Source organism: Muscardinus avellanarius (genome assembly GCF_963383645.1).
Source record: "Muscardinus avellanarius genome assembly, chromosome: 7".
In the NCBI taxonomy this organism is placed as follows: domain Eukaryota; kingdom Metazoa; phylum Chordata; class Mammalia; order Rodentia; family Gliridae; genus Muscardinus; species Muscardinus avellanarius.
Genome location: NC_137793.1, coordinates 89,779,412 through 89,801,120, shown reverse-complemented (window position 1 = coordinate 89,801,120; position 21,709 = coordinate 89,779,412). Strand labels below are relative to the sequence as shown.

The 21,709-nt window shown below is 38.7% G+C and overlaps 1 protein-coding gene and 1 pseudogene across 2 annotated transcripts in view; both read right to left on the bottom strand.

Moving 5' to 3' along the window:
• KIF14 (kinesin family member 14) overlaps positions 1 to 21,709 on the bottom strand; it is a gene marked incomplete at both ends in the record, with an annotated part of 62,238 nt that overhangs the window by 15,190 nt on the left and 25,339 nt on the right. Inside the window, 9 exons of the mRNA XM_080698973.1 lie at positions 641 to 735; positions 5,054 to 5,154; positions 10,793 to 10,922; positions 12,728 to 12,821; positions 14,420 to 14,546; positions 16,176 to 16,328; positions 16,807 to 16,954; positions 18,625 to 18,785; positions 20,257 to 20,359. Of these exons, the coding sequence (XP_080555099.1) occupies positions 641 to 735; positions 5,054 to 5,154; positions 10,793 to 10,922; positions 12,728 to 12,821; positions 14,420 to 14,546; positions 16,176 to 16,328; positions 16,807 to 16,954; positions 18,625 to 18,785; positions 20,257 to 20,359 (1,112 nt within the window). The remainder of the gene's footprint in view (positions 1 to 640; positions 736 to 5,053; positions 5,155 to 10,792; positions 10,923 to 12,727; positions 12,822 to 14,419; positions 14,547 to 16,175; positions 16,329 to 16,806; positions 16,955 to 18,624; positions 18,786 to 20,256; positions 20,360 to 21,709) is intronic.
• On the bottom strand, positions 6,717 to 7,707 carry LOC308265555 (deoxynucleotidyltransferase terminal-interacting protein 2-like; annotated as a pseudogene). Its single transcript has one exon. The product of its transcript is annotated as a deoxynucleotidyltransferase terminal-interacting protein 2-like (transcript).

The window sequence follows — 21,709 nt, the reverse complement described above, 5'->3', positions numbered from 1 at the left end:
GGATTGAATCCAGGGATTTGCACATGCTAGGCAAGCTCCATCACTAGTTACTTCCCCAACCCCTAAACCTTTTGTTTTTTTAATTGAAACAGTTGCAGGGGATAAGAATATAGCTCAGTGGATGTGTGCGGCCAAGAATTTAATCCCCAGCACTGAAGATAACAACAACTTTGGAATAGATGATGTGTGATTATACAAAATTTAGAAGAGCCAACACTATTCAGGGAAAGAAAAGCTCCTGTCTCCTTTGCCCACACTCTGGTATGAAACCAGAGCTTTTAGAGTGTTGGTAGTTCAGAGAATTTTAATTCATTTGTAGACACTGTTTTCTTCTCTTCACACAAATCATAATATACAATCTGCTGCATATTGCATTTTTCACTAATAAGAAAATAACATCTTATATGTTTCTGAACATACACATTTTTCCCTTTTGAATTAGCCACTCAACTAAGAGACTTTCAAATCAATCACAAAGTATAGAATTGGAAAAGCCCACCCAGTTCACTCTCCTCATTTTACAGACGAAACAGAAGCTGCAAAGAAATGAAATGACCTGCATGAGGACACAGAACAAAGTAACGGTGGACCCAGGACTTACTGCTTTTCTCTATATACAGAAAATTGATGAAGAAAGTACCTGATGAATGTGGAGGATGCAAATTCTGAACTGAGTGGACTTGTATGTCATGTAAACAGCCAGAAACCCTTCTGTTCTTCATCAAACTCCTGCTCCTGAAATAAGATAGACCATAAGATTAGTAGTTATATATAACGTGGAATAATATTAAGAATTTTTTTTAATTCTCTAAAGAAAATGGAAAGGCATGTGTGTGCCTTCCTTCAAGGGTCAAATTCATATGAACCAAGAATTTTACTCATGATTTACATGTATTGTTAAACATGTAGTCAACTAAACAGAATACGTCTTAAGCACTGCTATTTATAGGCTCTGAGTAGTATGGTGAAACAGGGCCACATGGCTTCTGGCCTCACTGATCTTAAATCCAAAGCAAAAGAGAAACCAAGCAAGTAATTCCAATAAAGAGATGGGTATGATGAGAAGCCACAGCCCTGTAATCCCAGTACTTGGGAGGCTGAGACAAGAGGGATCACAGGTTCGAGGACAGCCTCAGCAACTTAGTGAGCAGATCTCACTGAGTTGAAGCTGGCTTAAAACCTGTGATCCTCCTGTCTCAACCTCCCACGTACAAAGATTACAGGTGTGCACCACTATGCCTGGCCTAATATTATTTTTTATTTGGAAACAAGGTCTAAGTTACTAAGGCTGGCTTCTAATCTGTGATCATCCTGTCTTGGCCTCCCAAGTACTGGGATTACAAGTGTCCACCACACCGTACCTGGCTAGCCTAAATATTTTAAATATAAATTACCCCCTGTGAATTTCTACATGAAAAACATAGACATGTGACTGATAGGAGAAAGAAGAAATATCAATTCTCAAATATTACTCTTTCTCATTTACTTAGAAGTAAAAGGCAAAGTGCATTATCATAGTAAGCCTGAACAAGGCAAACTGTTATTCTTGCAACACTATCATCGTTAGACAATGTTTAAACCTAAATAAAGAAAATGCTTGTCATAGTTCTCTCAAAGAGTTTTTATTTAACCTCAGGGGAAAATTTACTTTTAACTGTCAACAGTACACATCAAAATTTATAGGCAGCCGAATCAGTCTGTTTTATTGCAGAACCACCGTGGCATATCATTGCCGGGCAGCAAGTCCAGAATTAAGAATCTGTCACTGTTTCCATTACCTGCAGGCATTCTCAGAGTTTGCAAGTCTGTCATAAACATTCTTACAAGGCTAAAACTTCATACACAAGGTCTCAGACTAAGAGCAATTCATTTTTTAAAAAAATATGATACTTTTAAATTACAGAAGTCCTCAAAAATATCTCTGCCAAAAGAAACACCTAATTTCAAAATCTTGAAGTTTTGACTTTTTAAACTTCTTCTGTTTGTTCCCTAATTGTTACCCTTAAAGTCAGCAGGAAATAAAACGTAAATCACTAATATCCAATAAGCTAAAATTTAGGTTCATTAACTATTAATGCTTATAAGTTTTTACATGTTTATAATGAAAACAGTAAGAAATCAGTAATCCTAAAATTCAAAGGAATTCATAAGCCAGATGCAATGGTGCATGCTTGTAATCAATCCCAGTATTTATGAGTCTGAGACAGGAGGATTACAGGTTTAAAGGCCAGCCTTAACAACATAGTAAGATTCTCATTAAAAAAAAAAAAAAGGAAAGCTGGGGGTGTAGCTCAGAAATAGAATGCCCCTGGGTTCAATCCTCAGTACCACTAAATAAATAAAGCCAGGTGTGGTGACCCACACTTGTAATCCCAGCATTTGGGAGGCTGGGACTGGAGGATTACAGTCCACAGGTAGCCTCAGCTACTTAAGTGAGGGCCTCTGCAACTCAGTGAGACCCTGTTTCAAAATAAAAAATAAAAAATAGGTCTGGGGGTGTGGATTGGAGGTAGAATGCCTCTGGGTTCCATCCTCAGCACCTCAAAACAAACACTGATAACAATAATGCTTCTGTTGATGAGTCAATGCTATTGACCCTTATATCCTAAAAATTCCCAAATCCTCCCTTCAATCTTCCAGACTTGAATAAATGCTATATATTCTATACATATTAAATATATAGCATATACAATATATGTGTATATATATTGCATATATAGAGGATATATACTACATATATACACACAATATATATATACACTCATCATGTGCAAAAGTAAACTTACACTCCATCTCAGGAAACTTCATATCCTCTACTCAGTCACCCAACTTGGAACCAGAAGCCAGCCTCCAGCCATCGTGAGTCACCCATCACCTTCACCCACAGCCAGGCACCAGGCCCTGTTGACTCTGCAACCTGAACACGCGTGAAGCCCTGTTCTCCTCTCCAGTCTCTCCACCTGTCTGAATTCAGGTCTCTATCAGCTGCTCCTCCTTTCACTTTCCTCGAATCCTGGTCCATGAGGACTGGGAGTATTTTTATTCACTTTTGTTTCCTCAGGACATGGCAGAAAGTAGTCATCAAGGAAATATGTTTAAAAGCAAACAAGCCAAGCATGGTGGTGCATACCTGTAATCCCACCCAGTACTTAGGTGTCTGATAAAGGAGGATTGCAGGTTTGAGGCCAGACTCAGCAACTTAGCAAGGCCCTTAGAAACTTAAAGACTCTGTTTCAAAATAAAAAATAAAAAGGGCTGGGGTGTAGCTCAGAGGCAGCGTGCTCCTGGGTTCAACTCCCAGTACCTCAAACCAAATAAAACAAACAAAGCAAACCCAAACAAAAAACTACAGGACTCAACTGTTCCAAAAACCAAGTCTTTCCATTCCATTTTACCTCTCTACAGTCTGAGGTCTAAGTGAACTAGATTTTTCTTAAAAGCCATCTATTCCCCATGGAAGTCTTTTATGTTTTAATAAACAACATTTGTCATATACAGAAAGTTCTCTATCACCATGATGTATTCTTTTGTAATGTTCATAATAATTTGACTGCATTTAAAATTCTATAACTAACTGGGCGTGGTGGCACATGCTTGTAATCTCAGTCCTTGGAAGGCTGAGACAGGAGAATTGTGGTTTGTGACCAGTCTCAACTACTTAGTGAGGCTCTTTGCAATTCAGTGACACCCTGTTTCAAAATAAAGAATAAAAAGTAGGGGTGGGGTCTAGCTTGGAAGTGGAACGCTCATGGATTCCATCTCCAGTAACGCAAAAATAAATAAATAAAATAAAATTCTATAGCTTATAATAAAATATTATAGAATATGTCAAATTCTCGAGAAAGGACAATTTAAAAATAATACTGACCTTTATGCTATTCTAAGTTGCTTTTAAAACTTATATAATGCCGGGCATAGTGGTACGTATTTGTAATCCCAGCATTTGGGAGACTGAGACAGGAGGATAGTGGTTCGAGGCCAGCCTCAGCTACTTAGTAAGGCCCTCAGCTACTCAGTGAGACCCTGTTTCTAAGTAAAGGATAAAAAATAGGGCTGGAGGTGTAGCTCGGAGGTACAATACCCCTGGGTTCCATTCCCAGTACTGCAAAATAAATAAATAAATAAATAAATAATAAAACAAAACTTTTATGATGAAATACTGAACACTTTTGTTCCTTTTCTAACAGATTAATAAACAATTTAATGCCTAAGTGCTATAATCTGATCACTAATTTACTATTTTACCCATATTTCTGGGTTCCCTTCACAGACATATCCATCATGACAAAAGGTAGTTTTTTAGAAAGGAAATTATAAGCTGGGCATAGTGGTTGCAATCCCAGTACTTGGGAGGCTGAGACAGGAGGATTGAAGGTTCATGGCCAGCCTCAGCTATTTAGTGAGGCCCTATTTCAAAGTAAAGGATTAAAAAAAAAGGATTGCCGGCTGTGGTGGCACACACTTGTAATCCCCGCGCTTGGGAGGCAGAGACAGGAGGATCGCGCAGGTTCGAAGCCAGTCACACTGGCTTACGAGACCCTGTTTCAAAATATAAAATAGGTCTGGGAGTGTAGCCCGGAGGTAGAAGGGCTTCCAGGAACCCCAGTACCACCAAAAAAAAAAAGGATTAAAAAAAGAAAGAAAAGAATAGGGCTGAAGGTGTAGCTAGGAGGTGAATGCCCCTGGGTTCAATTGTCAGTACTGCCAAAAGATTAAATAAATAAATAAATAAATAAACAAACAAACAAACAAATAAGAAGGAAATTATGTACATAATTATATATACTTACAAATAATCTTTTTGTGTGTGTATGTGGTACTGGGGATGGAACCCAGGGGCATTCTACCTCCAAGCTACACTCCCAACGCTATTTTTATTCTTTATTTTGAAACGGTCTCACTGAGTTGCAAAGAGCCTAAGTAGCTGAGGCTGGCTGCGAACCTGTGATCCTCCTATCTCAGCATCCCAAATGCTGGGATCATAAGCATGTGCCACCACGCCCAGCTTACAAATAATCTTAAAATAAGGACACAAATAACAAAACATCTTTACCTCCTTCTAGAAAATGAAGAGACTGGTGTATTTGTAATGTCAGGTTCCCATTCATCTTCAGGATCACAAAAGACATCTTCACCCCTGTTACTACCATTACTCTAAGAAAAATAAAAGTTGCCATTAGGTATGAATTTAAAAAAATGGTCAGCAACTAAGGAAAAAAGTTTAGATACTTTATTACATTTAAAACATAAAATTAAGCTGGGCAAAGTGGCACATACCTGTAATCCCAGTACTTGGGAGGCTGAGATAAGAGGATCAGAGATTCAAAGCCAGCTTCAACAACTTACTGAAGCCCTCCAAAACTTAATAAGACCCTGTTTCAAAATAAAAAATAAAACAGGGCTGGGGATGTAGCTCAGAGGTAGAATGCTCCAGGGTTCAATCCCTAGTACCACTAAATGAAATAATGAATGAATAAATAAATATATATACATATGTACTTAAAATTAGCAAAATTGCAAGTTATCTATTAAAAGTATAAAAAATCACAATCCTGAAAAAATTAAAAACTAATCACAATACTAGGTATTTATTTAAAAAGATAAAAAAGCAACAGAAATCATTAAATACTTCAAAAACAAACTTTAAATTTAGAAAACTTAGTAAAAACAAAAACAATAAAATCAGGAGTAATGAAATAAAGAATAATTGGTCAGTGCAAAGATTCAGGCTGGGCATGGTGGCACATGCTTGTAATCCTAATACTCGGAAGGCTAAGATAGGAGGATCATAGGTTCAAAGACAGATTCAGCAAGCAGTGAGATTCTCATCAACCTACTGAGGTCCTGTTTCAAAATAAAAATAAAATAGGGCTGGGGGAATAGCTCAGAAGTAGAATACCTCTGAGTTCAATCTGCAAAGTAAGAGAATAAAAAATAAAAAATGCAATCACTGATTGAATATACTGATCATAATAAACTATATTTTAAATATTTAAAGGAATAGCAATTAGTATTCTACCAAATTCAGAGGCAGTATGATTATGTGGAAAAATAATGAACTGAATACTTGAAAAAAGAAAATAGTTAACAGTCAATTTACCCCATAGGTTTTATTTATTTATTTATTTATTTTATTGGTGGTACTGGGGTTCCTGGAAACCCTTCTACCTCCAGGCTATACTCCCAGACCTATTTTATACTTTTTTTTTTTTTTAATTTGGAAACAAGGTCTCTTAAGCCAGCAAGACTGGCTTCAAACCAGCGCGATCCTCCTGTCTCCGCCTCCCAAGCACGGGGATTCCAAGCGTGCGCCACCACGCCCAGCATACCCCATAGGTTTTAATGTGTACACCAAGGTAAGAATGATTGGATGCTTTTAATGTTGTTTTAGTTGTTCTAAATACACAAGCAATCCATGTTAATTGTAAAAAAAAATTAAGTCATTAATAGTCAGTGTTTTGGTATAGCACATTTCATTCTTATTTTCATTATGATAGGCATTTCTAGAAGAAACCCTATCAACTAGGCAAGCACTTTATCACTGAGCTACATCCCCAACCCTACATATTTTGATAAGTTTTTGTTTTTGTTTTGAATTATTTCCAAATAAAAATCCCTATATAAACTGTGCCAACCAATATTAAATTGTGTGGTGTTAGTTTTTATCTTTAACAAATAAAAGGGAGATGTAAAATACTTGTTTTGCTCGGTGAATCTTAACTACGAAATTTCTTCTTTGGGAACTTTTTTTCCTGCTGCATTTGTTGCTTTTTCAGTTGTGATTTTCCTGTGCATTTCCTTCGATTATATCTTCTGAATTCAGAATCAGCCAACAGTTCTCCCATAGTCGTTCTTTTCCTCTGCTTCTTGAGAATGGAAGAAGTCAGCTGGATTGTCAACATGGTCCCAGTCTGGAAACTCAGGGAAGCCACTGCTATGGTTTTTTTGGTAGACCCTTTTTGGTCCTCGCCTGCGCTCATCTTCAGGGCTTTTAGACCACTTTCCAGCTCATCTGTCCATTCTGGAGCTTTCATACTACACCAGCCACCGCCTGCAGTTTTTTGTCGCTCTCTCCTGCTTTCTTTCTGAAGTTGATGTTCTGATTCACTTTATGGTGGGCCACAATGGGTTTTTTCAAAGTCAAGAGTATGACAGCTTTCTGCAGCAGCTCATTTTCTTTTTTCCCCCTTGTGTTAGGATTCTCTTGTTAGGCTGCGGTTTGTCTGCATTGGAAGTAATATACGAACCACTGTACTGCTTGACACTCAGACCAGGACCCATGCTTCTATTTGTCAGCTCCAGAAGTCTACACTTCGTGTTATTTAGGAAGTCGTATTCATCACTAACCCATCGTCTTTATTTTTGTCACTGACACTTCACTGTTTCCATTCTCTTCCTCCTCTTCTTTTCCTTCCTCACTGGCAGCTACACTTGCCTTGTCTTCCTCTTCCAAGTAAAGATTTTTATCAGCACTCAATCCAGGAGTTTTGTCAATAACAAGCAAGGTATCATCGCGTGACAGATTTCCCAAGCCTCCACTTAATGACTCCTTTTGGCCACTATTTCAAAAATAACAGTCTTCTTCACTGTCACTGTTTTCAGACTGCTGGCTTCCATCACTGCTGATAACTAGTAAAAAGAATCATCTATATCCTGGGAAGTGTGGAGCTCAGACTTGCAGTTTCGCATCACATGCAAGATCGACATGCCCTTAGCTGCTGTTTTCACTGACACCTGTGCTGTGGACTTCACCACCAACACAGCTCGGTCAGTCTGTTTTTATGGTGTTCTTTCTTCACTGTCTGCCCACTTCCACAGCTGCAAATGCCTGGGCTAATGATTTCATTACAGCCTCACCATTCAGACTTAAGTGCTCTGACGTAACTTTGTTATTTTGTGGGGTTGAATGTTTTTGAGAAACTAACTGCTGAAGGCTAATGTGCTGAGTTCAGAATGGCTCTTCAACTGAGAACTTTTCTCAATTTATTTTCCCTCATCTATTATTCTGTTATCTTCTTTACCCAAATTAGTTTTTCTTTTCTTATATTAAAATGCTGGTATTTTTGCCTTAGTATTTCTTTTGAATTTCTATGGAAGGACCTATCATCAAATTATAAATTTCATTATTACAGAAAGTTAGCTTACTTACCTGAGAGGTGAGTTTGTTGGTAACTGAGAGTTGCATCTGCTATCTTCTGAATTCACAGATGTATCTCTGATTCACTTTTCATTCCCCGTACAATGTTAGTATCTTTCTTTTCAGTTTGTGCTTGTATGCTTGTCATTTACTCAGTATACTAATTGTTGTTCTAGTTGCAATTGCAGAGCATGACTCAGCATCAGATATAATTTCTGCATCTGATTCCTGGCATGGATCTGTTAGATATTTACCTTTACTTCTTTGGGTTCTTGTCATCTCTGTGAAAGGCACGATTCTAGAAATATCTGGAACATTAGATTCTGCTTCATAGACAACTTCTTCAATAAGACTCATCTATTGGAGTTACTGTCTGCTTCTTCCTAACACTGGATGCTGGACTGGGTGCAATTATGATCTGCCTTCTAGTTATTCTTAGAATGGGCTCCTGGACCTCAGACATAAAACAAACTGACTCTGCTTCAGAGATCTCCCCAACAGCAGACGGTTGTTATCTCTGCTGATAAGCCTGTAGTTCTGCTCTTCCTTTTTTCTGGTTTTAGGAATTCCAGGGTTGTACTTTGTTTCCCAGCAGTTTGTATCTTGGCAGTATTTTGGTCATTAGATCCAGATTCCTTTCTGCTTTCTGGATGTGCTTGAATCCTTTTCATACCTCTTCTGCTGGGAATCTGCAGCCGAAGTACGTGGATCTGTCCAAAGACTGTGAAGGCCTAGTGACCCCCTTCCCAGCTCCCAGCAGACACAGGATAAGCCTTTTTTTATATCTATTATACATTTTGTCCTAATTATGTGTCTTTTTCTTGGTTTCATTTTGTTATACAGGTTTTTGGGGTTTTTTGTTGTTGCTTTGCAGTACTGGAGAGACTGAGTTTAGGGGCACTCTACCACTGAGCTATACCCCCAGCACTATTTCTTATTATTCATTTGGAAACAAGGCTATTATATGTTTTCTCTTTTTGTGGAAGCTAAAGAGAATTGGTAAACAAGGGTTACATCAGATAAAGAGTACTCTAGTGGAGTGCAGGGGAGGAGGGTCAGGGGAAGGAGAGGGGATAGAGATATAAGGAATGCAGCAGTTGAAATAATGCTATGGAGGTATGCACAATTACCAATTCCAATCTCAAAGACAGGTACGAGGAGGGGAGGAGAGAGACCCCCCAAGGGCAGTGCTCCCAGAGCTGTGTGCATTAGTCCCTATCACTCTATATCTCAGTAAGATGTATAATTACAATGCACCAATACATATAAACAAACTAATACACAGAGAGCTGTGACCATTAAAAGCACTAAATAATTGAAAATACTAAAAATATGACAGAAAAATGTAAATGTAAGGATATAAAAATGAAATTACCAGGAATAGGAAGATAATTTCAAATGATGTAAATTGCTTTATATTTATGAAATACCCTTTTCCCATAAGCTTAAATGCAATTTTTTTTTTTTTTTTTGCAGTACTGGGGATGGAACCCAGAGGTATTCTACCTCTGAGCTACACCCCCAGTCCTATTTTTTATTCTTTATTTGGAAACAGGGTCTCATTGAGTTGCAAAGGGCCTTACTAAGCAGCTGAGACTGTCTGTGAACCGCAATCCTCCTGTCTCAGCCTCCCGAATGCTGGGATTACAAGCATGCACCACCACACCCAGCTTAAAATTTTTCAAATGTATAATTATAACAGTAGGTTCAGCACTAAATATCTCTATCACACTTATACTATATTAAAATAAATTTGAAAAACTCCACTTAGATGCAAAAGTAAAGTCAATATATATAACTGTTAATGTTGGTTGGTTTGGGTAATTGTTGGATTCACTTTATTTTATTGTCCAAATTTTTCAGTTACTGAGAATAAGTCACTTTTATACATACATACATATCATATATGATATGTATGTAGAATGCCTCTGGGTTCCATCCCCAGTATCACACACACAAAACTAAAAAATTAAAAATTCAGTCCAGTGATTAAGTCGCTCCATATTTAGATCCTTTTTCTTTTTCTTGTTTTTCTTTCTTTCTTTTTTTTTTTTTTTTTGCGATACTAGGGTTGGAACCCAGGGGCATTCTACTTCCAAGCTACACCCCTAGTCCTATTTTTTTTTAATTTTTTATTTTGATACAAGGTCTCACCTGAGCTGCAAATCCACTGAGGATTGAACCCAGGGGCACTCTATCTCTGAGCTACACACCCAATCATTTTTTTTTTTAATTTTTTATTTTGAAACAGAGTCTCACTAAGTTGCAGAGGGCCTCACTAAGTAGCTGAAGCTAGACACAAACCTATGATCCTCCTGTCTCAGCCTCCCAAGTACTGAGATTACAAGCGTGTGCCACCACACCTGGCTTAATTTATTATTTTTAAAAGTTTGTAGAGATTTTAGCCAGACATGGTAGCGCACGCTTGTAATCCCAGCATTCGGGAGGCTGAGACCTGGAGGATCACGGTTCGCGGACAGCCTCAGCTACTTAATAAGACCCTCTGCCACTCGGTGAGACCTAGTTTCAAAATAAAGAATAAAAAATAGGGCAGGGGGTGTAGCTCGGAGGTCAAATGTCCCTGGGTTCCATCCCCAGACCCGCAAAAAAAAAAAAAAAACAAAAGTTTATAGAGATTTTAGTTATATTCCAAACCTCATAAAGTTCTTTCATTGCTGCAAGTTTAGATTCAAACTTTTCCAGACTCCAGAAAGTTGAAATCCCAAGTTGCAGGTTCCGAACTCGAACAGAAATGTCAGAACTACCTTTACCTGATGCATCATGTCTGAAAGAGAAAAAATAGGTTTATCCTAAAACACACATACCCAGTCATAAAAAGTTTTCTAGGAGAAAAAAAAACTTCCATAACAATTTAGTCCAAACTGGGCGTGGTAGCACACGCTTGTAATCACAGTACTTGGGAGCCTAAACAGAAGGATTGCAGGTTCCCAGTCAGCTTCAGCTATTGAGTGAGGTCATCTGCAACTTGGTAAGATGCTGCTTCAAAAAAAAAAAAAAAAAAAAATAGGGCTCGGAAGTAGAATGCCCCTGGGTTCCTACCCCAGTATCACACACAAAAAAACATAATAATAAAAAAATTTAAAAATTTAGTCCAGTGATTAAGTCACTCCATATTTTTTTTTTTTTTTTTTTTTTTTGTGGTACTGGGGTTCCTGGAAGCCCTTCTACCTCCGGGCTACACTCCCAGACCTATTTTTACATTTTTATTTGGAAACAGGGTCTCCTAAGCCAGCGCGCGCAGCTGGCTTCGAACCTGCGCGATCCTCCTGTCTCTGCCTCCCAAGCACGGGGATTACAAGCGTGAGCCACCATGCCTGGCTCACTCCATATTTTAATCCTTTTTTCTTTCTTTCTTTCTTTTTTTTTGGCGGTACTAGGGTTGGAACCCAGGGCATTTTACTTCCAAGATATACCCCTAGTCCTATTTTTTTTTTATTCTTTATTTTGATACATGGTCTCACCAAAGGGCCTCACTAAGTAGCAGCTGAGGCTGTCCACAAACTGCGATCCTCCTGTCTCTGCCTTCCAAATGCTGGGATTACAAGCATGTGCCACCACGCCTGGCTTAAAACACTTTAGTAGTAATAACATATATATTGTGTAAAAACACTATATAAAAATTAGCACATTTAGCTGGGCATGGTGACCCACACTTGTAATCCCAGAACTTGGGAGGCTGAGACAAAAGGATTGCACAGGTTCAAAGCCAGCCTCAGCTACTTAGTGAGGCTCAGCAACTTAGTGAGACACTGTTTTCAAGTAAAGTATAAAGTAGGTCTGGGAGAAAAGCCCGGAGGAAGAAAAGCCCCTGGGTTCCACCCCCAGTACCACCAAAAAAGAAAAAGGGAAAAAATTTATCACATTTATACATAAAAAAATAAATTCAAAGCTGGACATTGGTGAAACACGCCTGTAATCCCGGTAGTTAGGAGAATGAGACAAGACCTCAAGTTCAAGGACAGCCTCACCAACTTAAAATCTTGTTTCAAAATTCAAAATAAAAATGACTAGAGGTGTAGCTCAGTCGCAGGACACCCCTGTGTTCATCTCTCAGTATCAAAACACAAAACAAAAAAATACCTTCATGTGTAAAAATATTTTATTTAATGTGTACCACTACGCTCAGCTATGTAAAAAAAAATTTAAGTAAAATTTCTAAAAAGCATATTTCTTTGAAAGAGTGGAATGCAGGGGTGGAAAGGGGTGTAGCTCAGTGACAGAGCACTTGCCTGGCATGCATGAGGCTCTGAGTTCAATCACCAGAACAACAAAAGAAAAAGTGGAATGCTAACAAATTTTCAACTCAAAGAAAATCAATAATTTCCTAAAACTTTTAAAATTATCTTGCTTATTAACTAGTATGTTAACTTTTGAAGCCTTCTGAGTTCCTGAGTGAGCTTTGAAAGAGGGCCCTTCAAAGTGTTACTAAGGATTCTAATATCAGTTCTTTCCTAGAGAAGAACTGTATATCAGACTTTAGAGAAAATAAGTTAAGAAAAAATAAAAATTACATGTGGGTCAATTAGTGTGAAATAAAAAATTGTCTTATGAAAATAATTAACCACTTACCTACTAAAAACATAATATTTTTTGAATTTGTTGCTGATGGCATTGGCTTCCTGAATCATCATTGAGAGTTTCATAGAGCTCCAATTTGGCTGAACTAACATAAAGCAAACAAAGGAGATTCAAAACACATATACAATCACTAATATATATCACCAAGAATTGTGTGTGTGTGCTTTACTGGGGATTGAACCCAGAGGCATTCCACCTCCAAGTTATACCCCTAGTTGGATTTTATTTCTTATTTGGAAACAAGGTTTCACTAAATTGCTGAGGCTGGCTTTACACCTGTGATCCTCCATCTCAGCCTCCCAAGTACTGGGATTACAAGCATATGCAACCACACCCAACTTAGAAAAAGGTTTTATTTTTATTTATTTATATTATTTATTTTTGCGGTGCTGGGGATTGAACCCAGGGGCATTCTACCTCTGAGCCACACTCTCGGCTTAAATTAAAATGGTATTTAAGTAATTTCCTTTGAAACCTCTCTGTCAAAACCTTTGTCAATGAGCCAGGTGTGGTGGTGCACGCTTGTAATTCCCTCACTTGGGGGGCTGAGACAGGAGGATCATGCAGGTTCAAAGCCAGCCTCAGCTACTTAGTGAGGCCCTCCACAACTCAGTGACACTCTGTTTCAAAATAAAGGATAAAAAATAGGGCTGAGGTGTAGCTCGGAGGTCCAATGTCCCTGGGTTTCCTCCCCAGTACCTCATATATGCATTAAATATATACAATATTTGTGATTCGTCCAAGTAAAAAAGAAAAATGCCTAATGGATTAAGCACAACTAGATAAAAATAAGAAGAGTTAGAATAAACTACGTTTTACTTTATTTTGCATATGCCTCTTCCTCAAAGGACTGCGTCCCGATCTGACTCCAGTGTAGCTCCTGTTCTGGTTTTGCTTCACAGACAAAATAAACTATGTTTTAAAAAATTATGTCATACATTAAATTATATTTGAAGCTTGGCACAGTGTCATGTTCCTGTAATCTCAGCACTTGGGAGGCTGAGACAAGGGGATTGCAAGTTCACGGTCTCAGCAATGTGCAAGACTTTCTCAGCCAACTACTGAAACCCTGTCTTAAAACAAAAAATAAAAAGGCCTGGGTGTGCAGCCTGGAGGTAGAATACCCCTAAGGTCAATGCCCAATACCATAAATATTCACACACACAAAAACAATAGTTGAAATTCTGTTTTTATCTACTATAAAAATTGATTTACTATAAAAATTGACTTACTATAAAAAATTGCCATAGACTTATAAACAGAACTTATTTCTCACAGTTCTGGAAGAGGAAGTCAGGCCAGGCACCAGCATGGCCGGGTTGTGGTGAGCCTCTCTGGGACACAGCCGGCCAGCGTCTTGCCGCTCCCTCAGGTGGTGGAAGGGCCTGGGAGCCCTGAGGTTTCTCTTGTGAGTACTAACTCCACAAGGGCCACCCCTACCACTCCCATGCGGGAGCTCCAATCTCAACATGCGCATGCGGGGAAGATGCAAACATTTGGTCTATTGAACTGATAACTAAATACTCTAAAAACAATCATTCATACACATTTACTTAGCCATATAAAAAGTCAGCACCCCCTAGAATAAAGGATTTTTAACATATAAAAGCACTGAGTTAATATTTTAGTATATAAATGACACATAACTTTAGAAAAGGTCTGCAAAAATCGGCATATACTTACTTATTAGAGCTCTATCCCTATTACTCTGATTCTGCTGTAGAATTTGTACTTCTCTAGAAATTTTTTGCTTTTCAGTTTCTAAGGCTTCCAGAATTCTTGCATGACGAACGCTATGGTCTTCTAAAGCCTAAGTGATATTCATTCATGTAAACCCACACATGAGGATAGGCAAAGAGAGAAATTACAAAATCAAAATTACAAAATCAGACAAAGATAATAGACAGGCTAATTCACTTCACTATTGTAACCATTTTACTATTTTTATGTATCCTATATCACCATGTTATATACCTTACATATATACAATAAAATCTATTTTAAGAGCCAGGCATGGTGATGCACACTTGTAATCCCCGCACTTGGGAGGCGGAGACAGGAGGATCGCGCAGGTTCGAAGCCAGCCACGCTGGCTTAAGAGACCCTGTTTCCAAATAAAAAATATAAAATAGGTCTGGGAGTGTAGCCTGGAGGTAGAAGGGTTACCAGGAACCCCAGTACCACCAAAAAAAAAAAAAAAAATCTATTTTAAAACCAGATTAGTAATAGTAACAAATAATCAAACATCATTTTATAGTACTCACTTCATTAAGTATACATGTTTTATTAAATATAAAGGTGTTTAAAAAATTAACAATTTCTTAATATTTTCCCCACAATACAATCATTAGGAATTTTTCATGGCATAGATTAACTTTTTCTTCCCATTGAAAGTAAGAAAAGAAGCTTTAAGAAAAAGAAAAAAGGAAAAACTGCTCAAAAGAGCTCCATTCAAACACATTTTTTAGCTGGGCCTGGTGGTACAGGTTTGTAATCCCAGTACTTGGAGGGCTGAGACAGCAGGAGGATTGCAGGATCGTGGCCAGCTATACTACTTAGTGAGGTTCTTGGCAACTTGGTGAGACACTGTTTCAAAATAAAAAATGTAGAACAGGGCTGGGGGCGTAGCTCAAAGATAGAATACCCCTTGTTTCCATCCCCAGTTCACACGCACACAAAAAGTTAAAAACTTGAAGACACAAAAACCCTACTTTGGTACAAATAATCCGTGTAATGGCCCATATAATAACCGTTCTTCAAGATTTAGACCTCGCTGTGCTCTTGTCTTAAAACTCTAACGGGGTTTCCTGGTCACTTTGTGCCCCAGTGTTAACTAGCAGTATCATCACTACGTTACAGTATAAGTACTCTGTGATTACTAGGAGTTATTTTCTTCTACCCCTAACCCCAACCCAGTTCCCCCCATTCCACAAATGTTGAAAAAAAAAGAAACAAAATTGACATTTAAGAGTAAAACCAGCTGGGCATGGTGGCACACACTTGTAATCCCGGCACTTGGGAGGCTGAGACAGGAGGATCCCGCAGATTCAAAGGCAGCCTCAGCTGGCTTAAGAGACCCTGTTTCCAAATAAAATATAAAATAGGTCTGGGAGTGTAGCCCGGAGGTAGAAGGCCCCTGGGTTCCATCCCCAGTACCAAAAAAAAAAAAAAGAGTAAAACCTTGCTGGGCGTGGTGGTGCACACTTATAATTCCAGTACTTGGGAGGCTGAGACAGGAGGATCGCAGGTTCAAAGCCAGCAGCCTCAGCAACTTACTGATGCTCTCAGCAATCTAGTGAGAACCTTGTTTCCAAATAGGAGATAAAACTGAGCTAAGGGTGTAGCTCAAAGGTAGAACCTCTGAGTTAAATACCTAGTATAAAATAAAATTAAATCCAGCTTTTCCTCAGAATAGAGCAAACCAGCCATGAGAAATTACCTGCTTTGCAGCCAAAGTCTCCATTTCCAATCGTTTTTTGTTGACATATATTTCCTGTTCAAGATGATGCTTTGCCTTTTCTAATTCCTCAATTTTGTGATTAGCCTTTTGGTTATTTATTTCCTGCATTTTCTTCCTTTGAGACTCTTCTCTCTTTAAGAACATTAATAAAAAATAACTCAGGGAAAAATGCAAAGCAGTTTTCAAAAATAATATCCCTGGCAAAAATATGCAAGTTCTTTATTCAATGCTCAAAAAATTACTAATAGAAAAATTGTCCTGTTGCCTTTACACTACATCCAGGCTAACTTGCCTAACTCAAAATAAATGTCACTGGTCAAACTTTTTAGAGTACTCTCATCTAAAGTGGGTTTCTGGGGATGCAAGATTGCCAGGAAACCATGAAGAGCCCCCACACAGTGGGAGGAAGAAGCCTGTCTATTTTCTATGTTCTACGTTTTCCAAGAGCCATTGTCTACTACCAGCTCACTTTCTGAAGTAATATTAAAGACAGTCAAGACTCAGCGTGGCTCTAACGCACTAATGCTTCATTCTCCTCCAGTTCCCTTATAATGAGTCAATTATACAGCCAACATATTGCTTGGGGTGCACTATCAGTTCTGCATGTTACCAGCTCCGTTTCCAATGCTCGGATTTTGCTTTCATATGCAGCTTTTTGAGAAGAAAGCTCTTGCTGAGCCATTTCTTTTGCAATTTGGATTCCTTGCATCATTTCTTCCTTTGCTTTCAACTGTGCCTCTTTGATTTCTGCTTCAAGTCTACAAAGTAGTGAAATATTTACAGGGCACATTAATAAGCATTTTTATTTAACAAAATAGTCCTCAATATAGCATTTTCCATTGAACATTTAAATCTTTTTTGTGTGTGTTACTAAGGATAGAACTCCAGCCTTCTACTGCTGGACTACACCTCCATATCTCTCTGTCTCTCTGTGTGTCTCTCTCTCTCTCTCTCTCTCTCTCTCTCTCTCTCTCTCTCTCTCTCTCTCTCTCTCTTGCAGTATTGGGGATGGAACCCAGAAGCATTCTACCTCCGAGCTATACCCCCAGCCCTATTTTTTAGTCTTTATTTTGAAACAGGGTCTCACTGAGTTGCAAAGGGCCTCACTAAGTAGTAACTGAGGCTATCTACAAACCGGGATCCTCCTGTCTCAGCCTCCCAAATGCTGGGAATACAAGCGTGTACCACCACACCCGGCTACTCTCTTTATTTTTATTTGGAAACAGCATCTTCCTAAATTGCTGAGGCCCTAGCTAAGTCACTGAGGCTGGCTTCAAATTTGCAATCCTCCTGTCTCATCTTCCAAATAATGGGATTATAAGCATTCACCATCATGTCCAGGTAAGTCTTAATATTTAATGTGTGTCATTCTACCAATCCTGTTCTTAAGATTTTCATTGGCATTAGGACTATTTAGTGTGTGTGTGTGTGTGTGTGTGTGTGTGTGTGTGTGTGTGTGTGTGTGTGTGTTACTGGGGACTGAAACCAGGGGCATTCTACCTCTGAGCTGCATTCCCAGCCCTTTTTTATTTCTTTAGAAACAGAGTCTAAGTGGCTGACAGCCTAAGTTGCTGAGGCTGTCTTCAAACCTGCAACCTTCCTATCTCAGACTAACAAGTATTGAGATTTATATAGCATGTAGCACCATGCTCAGCTCTAGAATTTTTTACACACACAAAAAAAGGGGATGAAAATTAACTTATTTCTAATTTAGATACTACTGCAAATGCCTGATATTTAAATAAATATTTGTCTAATGCTTAAGGAAATTATATAAAAATGTTACAGTAAATATTATAGTTAACATCTTAATAAACATAAAGTAAGGGTATTTTATGCTAAACTAACAATGATTAAAGCAAAATACAGCCAAGCCAAGTGCAGTGGTACAAGTCTATAATCTCAGTACTTGGGAGGAAGAGACACAAGGATCGAAGGTTCAAGGACAGCCTTAGCAAATACTGAGACTCTCATCAACCTAGTGAGACCCTGTTTCAAAAAAAAAAAAAAAAAAGGCTAGGGATGTAGCTTGGAAGTAGAGTGCCCCTGGGCTCACCCCAGACACTCACACACACACATATAAACAGCCAGCAACATCTCCCACTCCCTAGAAATCTTCACTGACTCCTAGTCTGGACCAGGTGCTACTCTACATGTTCCCAAATCACACAGAGCCAGGCTGTCAGAGTACTGTCACAGATTTCTGTAAGGCCAGGAGACGATGAATTCCTCCAGGGTGATACATTTCAACCATTATTCTTTGTATCTCCAGCACTTACTAGACACTCAGTGAATGCTTGTTGAATGGGAAACTCTTAAACACTGGTAGCTAGCACCCAAAGAGTTAAATAGTAGAGACTAGTACGACATGATGGCTCTGCTGCAGACCTCTCTCATACACTTACTATTTCACATCAGTAATACTTACTGTGATCTCTGGGCCATGAGTAACTCATTTTTGGCAAATTCAAAGTCTTTTGGACCCTCACTTGTAAGAGTATCAATACTAGATGTTTTTTTCCCTTTTTGGACTTCAACAGGATGATTAAATCTAAAATAATGATCTCCACCAAGAATCACCCGATCACCCTAAAGCACACAAAAAATTTCTTACTTCAGGTAAGTTAGAACCAAAACAAGTACATAAGAAAAGCCATTAGATCAGTAATTCAAAATAATCTAATATTAGTGATAAACATAAAAATAATAGCAAGTCATTTATTAAATAATTCCTTAGCTGGGCGTGGTGGTGCATGCTTGTAATCCCAGCATCTGGGAGGCTGAGACAAGAGAATCGCGGTTCACAGACGGCCTCAGCTACTTAGTGAGGCCCTTTGCAACTCAGTGAGACCCTGTTTCAAAATAAAGAATAAAAAATAGGGCAGGAGGTATAGCTCGGAGGTCAAATGCCCCTGGGTTCCATCCCCAGACCCGCAAAAAAAAAAAATAATAATTCCTGTATGATAAATACTGCGTAAAGCACTCTACACACACATACATATCCATACATGTATATACACATGTGTGTGTGCTTGTAATACCAGCATTTAGGAGGCTGAGAAAGGAGGACTGCAGTTTGTGGACAGCCTCAGCTACTGAATAAGATCCCGTTTCAAAATAAAAAATAAAAAATAGGGCTGGAGGTGTAGCTCAGAGGTAGACTATCCCTGGGTTCCATCCCTAGTACCACATACTGAGAACTTACTCTGTGTGTGTGTGTGTGTGTGTGTGTGTGTGTGTGTGTGTGCGCGCGCGCGTTTTACTAGGGATTGACTCCAGAGGCATTCTGCCTTCAAGCTACACCCCAACCTGATTTTATTTCTTATTTGGAAACAGGGTCTCGCTAGGTTGATGAGTCTCACTACTTGCTGAGGCTGCCCTCAATTCCTGCCATCCTCCTGTCTCAGCCTCCCCAGTACAGGGATTACAAGCATGCACCACCACACCTGGCTGAGAGCTTACTCTTTGTAGGTAATGTTTTTTTGTGTGGTACTGGGGATTGAACTCAGGGGCATTCTACCTCTGAATTACATCCCTGGCCCTTTTTTATTTTTTTAACTATTTAACTATTTATTTATTTATTTATTTATTTATTTATTATTTATTGGTGGTACTGGGGTTCCTGGAAACCCTTCTACCTCCAGGCTACACTCCGAGACCTATTTTATACTTTTAAAATTTGGAAACAGGGTCTCTTACGCCAGTGCAGCTGGCTTCGAACCTGCGTGATCCTCCTGTCTCCGCCTCCCAAGTGTGGGGATTACATGCGTGCACCACCACGCCCGGCTTATTCTTTATTTTGAAACAGGGTCTTACTAAGTTGCTGAGGGCCTTGCCAAATTGCTGAGGCTGGCTGAGAACCTGAATTCCTCCTTTCTCAGCCTCCCAAGCAGTGGATTACAGGCATGGGCCACCATGCCTGGCTGAAATGTTCTTAGTCCAGTTCAACTCCTTTAGTTTACAGAGAAGAAAACGTATAAGGGAGAAAAAGAGGACTCAAAAAGTTAAGAGACTTTCCAAAGTCACATAGTTTCTTATATTGTGGCGCTCATCAACTTACATGATGCAATATTGTGGATTCCAAAATATGTTTTCCATTTACATATGTCTTTGCTTCTCCAACTGGGATAATACTCACTGTCCCTCCAAAATTTTTGACAGTACTGTTAAAATAAGAAGTAAAGTACATTACTCTTAAAATAAGAAGTATGGGATACTCTAAAAATGAAGGAAAAGGCATGATGGAATGACCCATGGGGCTATTTCTTGGGGTGAGATTCATATCAACTTGTAGCAAGAATAACTTAAAATTATTTCAGTTCCTCCAATTAGATGTTGAAGTTGGTGAAAAAAGCCTGAACTCTCTAGTAATCCTATCCATCAGTGGTGAGAAGAATTTTCATTGTATGCATTTTGATTACAATCCTTTTCTCTTTTTGGTACTAGGGATTGAACCCAGGGGCATTTTATCTCCAAGCATTTTATTTTTCATTTTGAAAGAGTTTCAGAAGTTACTGAGGGTCTTGTTAAATTACTGAGGCTTAGCTGGGCATGGTGACAAATGCCTAAAATCCCAGTACTTGGGAGGCAAGTACTAGGAAGATTGCAGGTTTGAGGACAGACTCGGCAAGTACTGAGATTCTCATCAATCTTGCAAGACCCTGTTTCAAAATAAAAATAAAATCGAGCTGGGGGTATAGTTCGGGGGTTGAATGCCCTTGGTGTTCTCAGTGCCACGATAAAATATAATAATAAAAATAAAATTGGGCTGGGGATATAGCTTCAAAGTAGAATGCCCCTGGGTTCAATCCCCAATACCCCCCTCAAAAAAAAATTTACCGAGGGTAGTCTCAAACCTACAATCCTCCTGTCTCAACCTCCCAAGTACTGAGATTACAGGTATGTGCCGCCGTCCCCAGGTAATTATAACTTACTATAAAAAAGACAAGAAAAGAACCTTCCCCCCAAATGAAAAAAATACATAAAAAATATTCAGGGATAAAATACTAATAATGCTTTTCCTATGAATGAAAGAGTTTTCAGTGTTTTATTTTTCTAAATTTTTGGTTTTATAAATAAACTAATAATGGAAGAAACAACATTTTTTTCCTCTCATGCAAAGTGAAGTACTACAGAGGAAGGTAAAGTAGAAAGATAAGAGCATATTCATTAGTCATCTAATTAAATGGACTTTGATTATACGACAAGACTGAAAAATCAGCTTTAAATGCTACATATTCCTTGGAGTCTTCCCCAGCCCAGGTTCAAAGACAGCCTCAGCAAATAGGGAGAATTTCATCAACCTGGCAAGACCCTGTTTCCAAATAAGAAACAAAATCAGGCTGGGAGTATAGCTGGGAGGTAGAATGCCTCTGTGTTCAATCCTCAGTACGAGAGAGGGGGGGGGATATTAATAATTCAATTAATACACCAAAAAATATTTGGGGAAAAAAACAGTATCTTAACTGTAAGTCTAGTGTCTTATCCAGTCTAGAGAGGCCCATCTACAATTT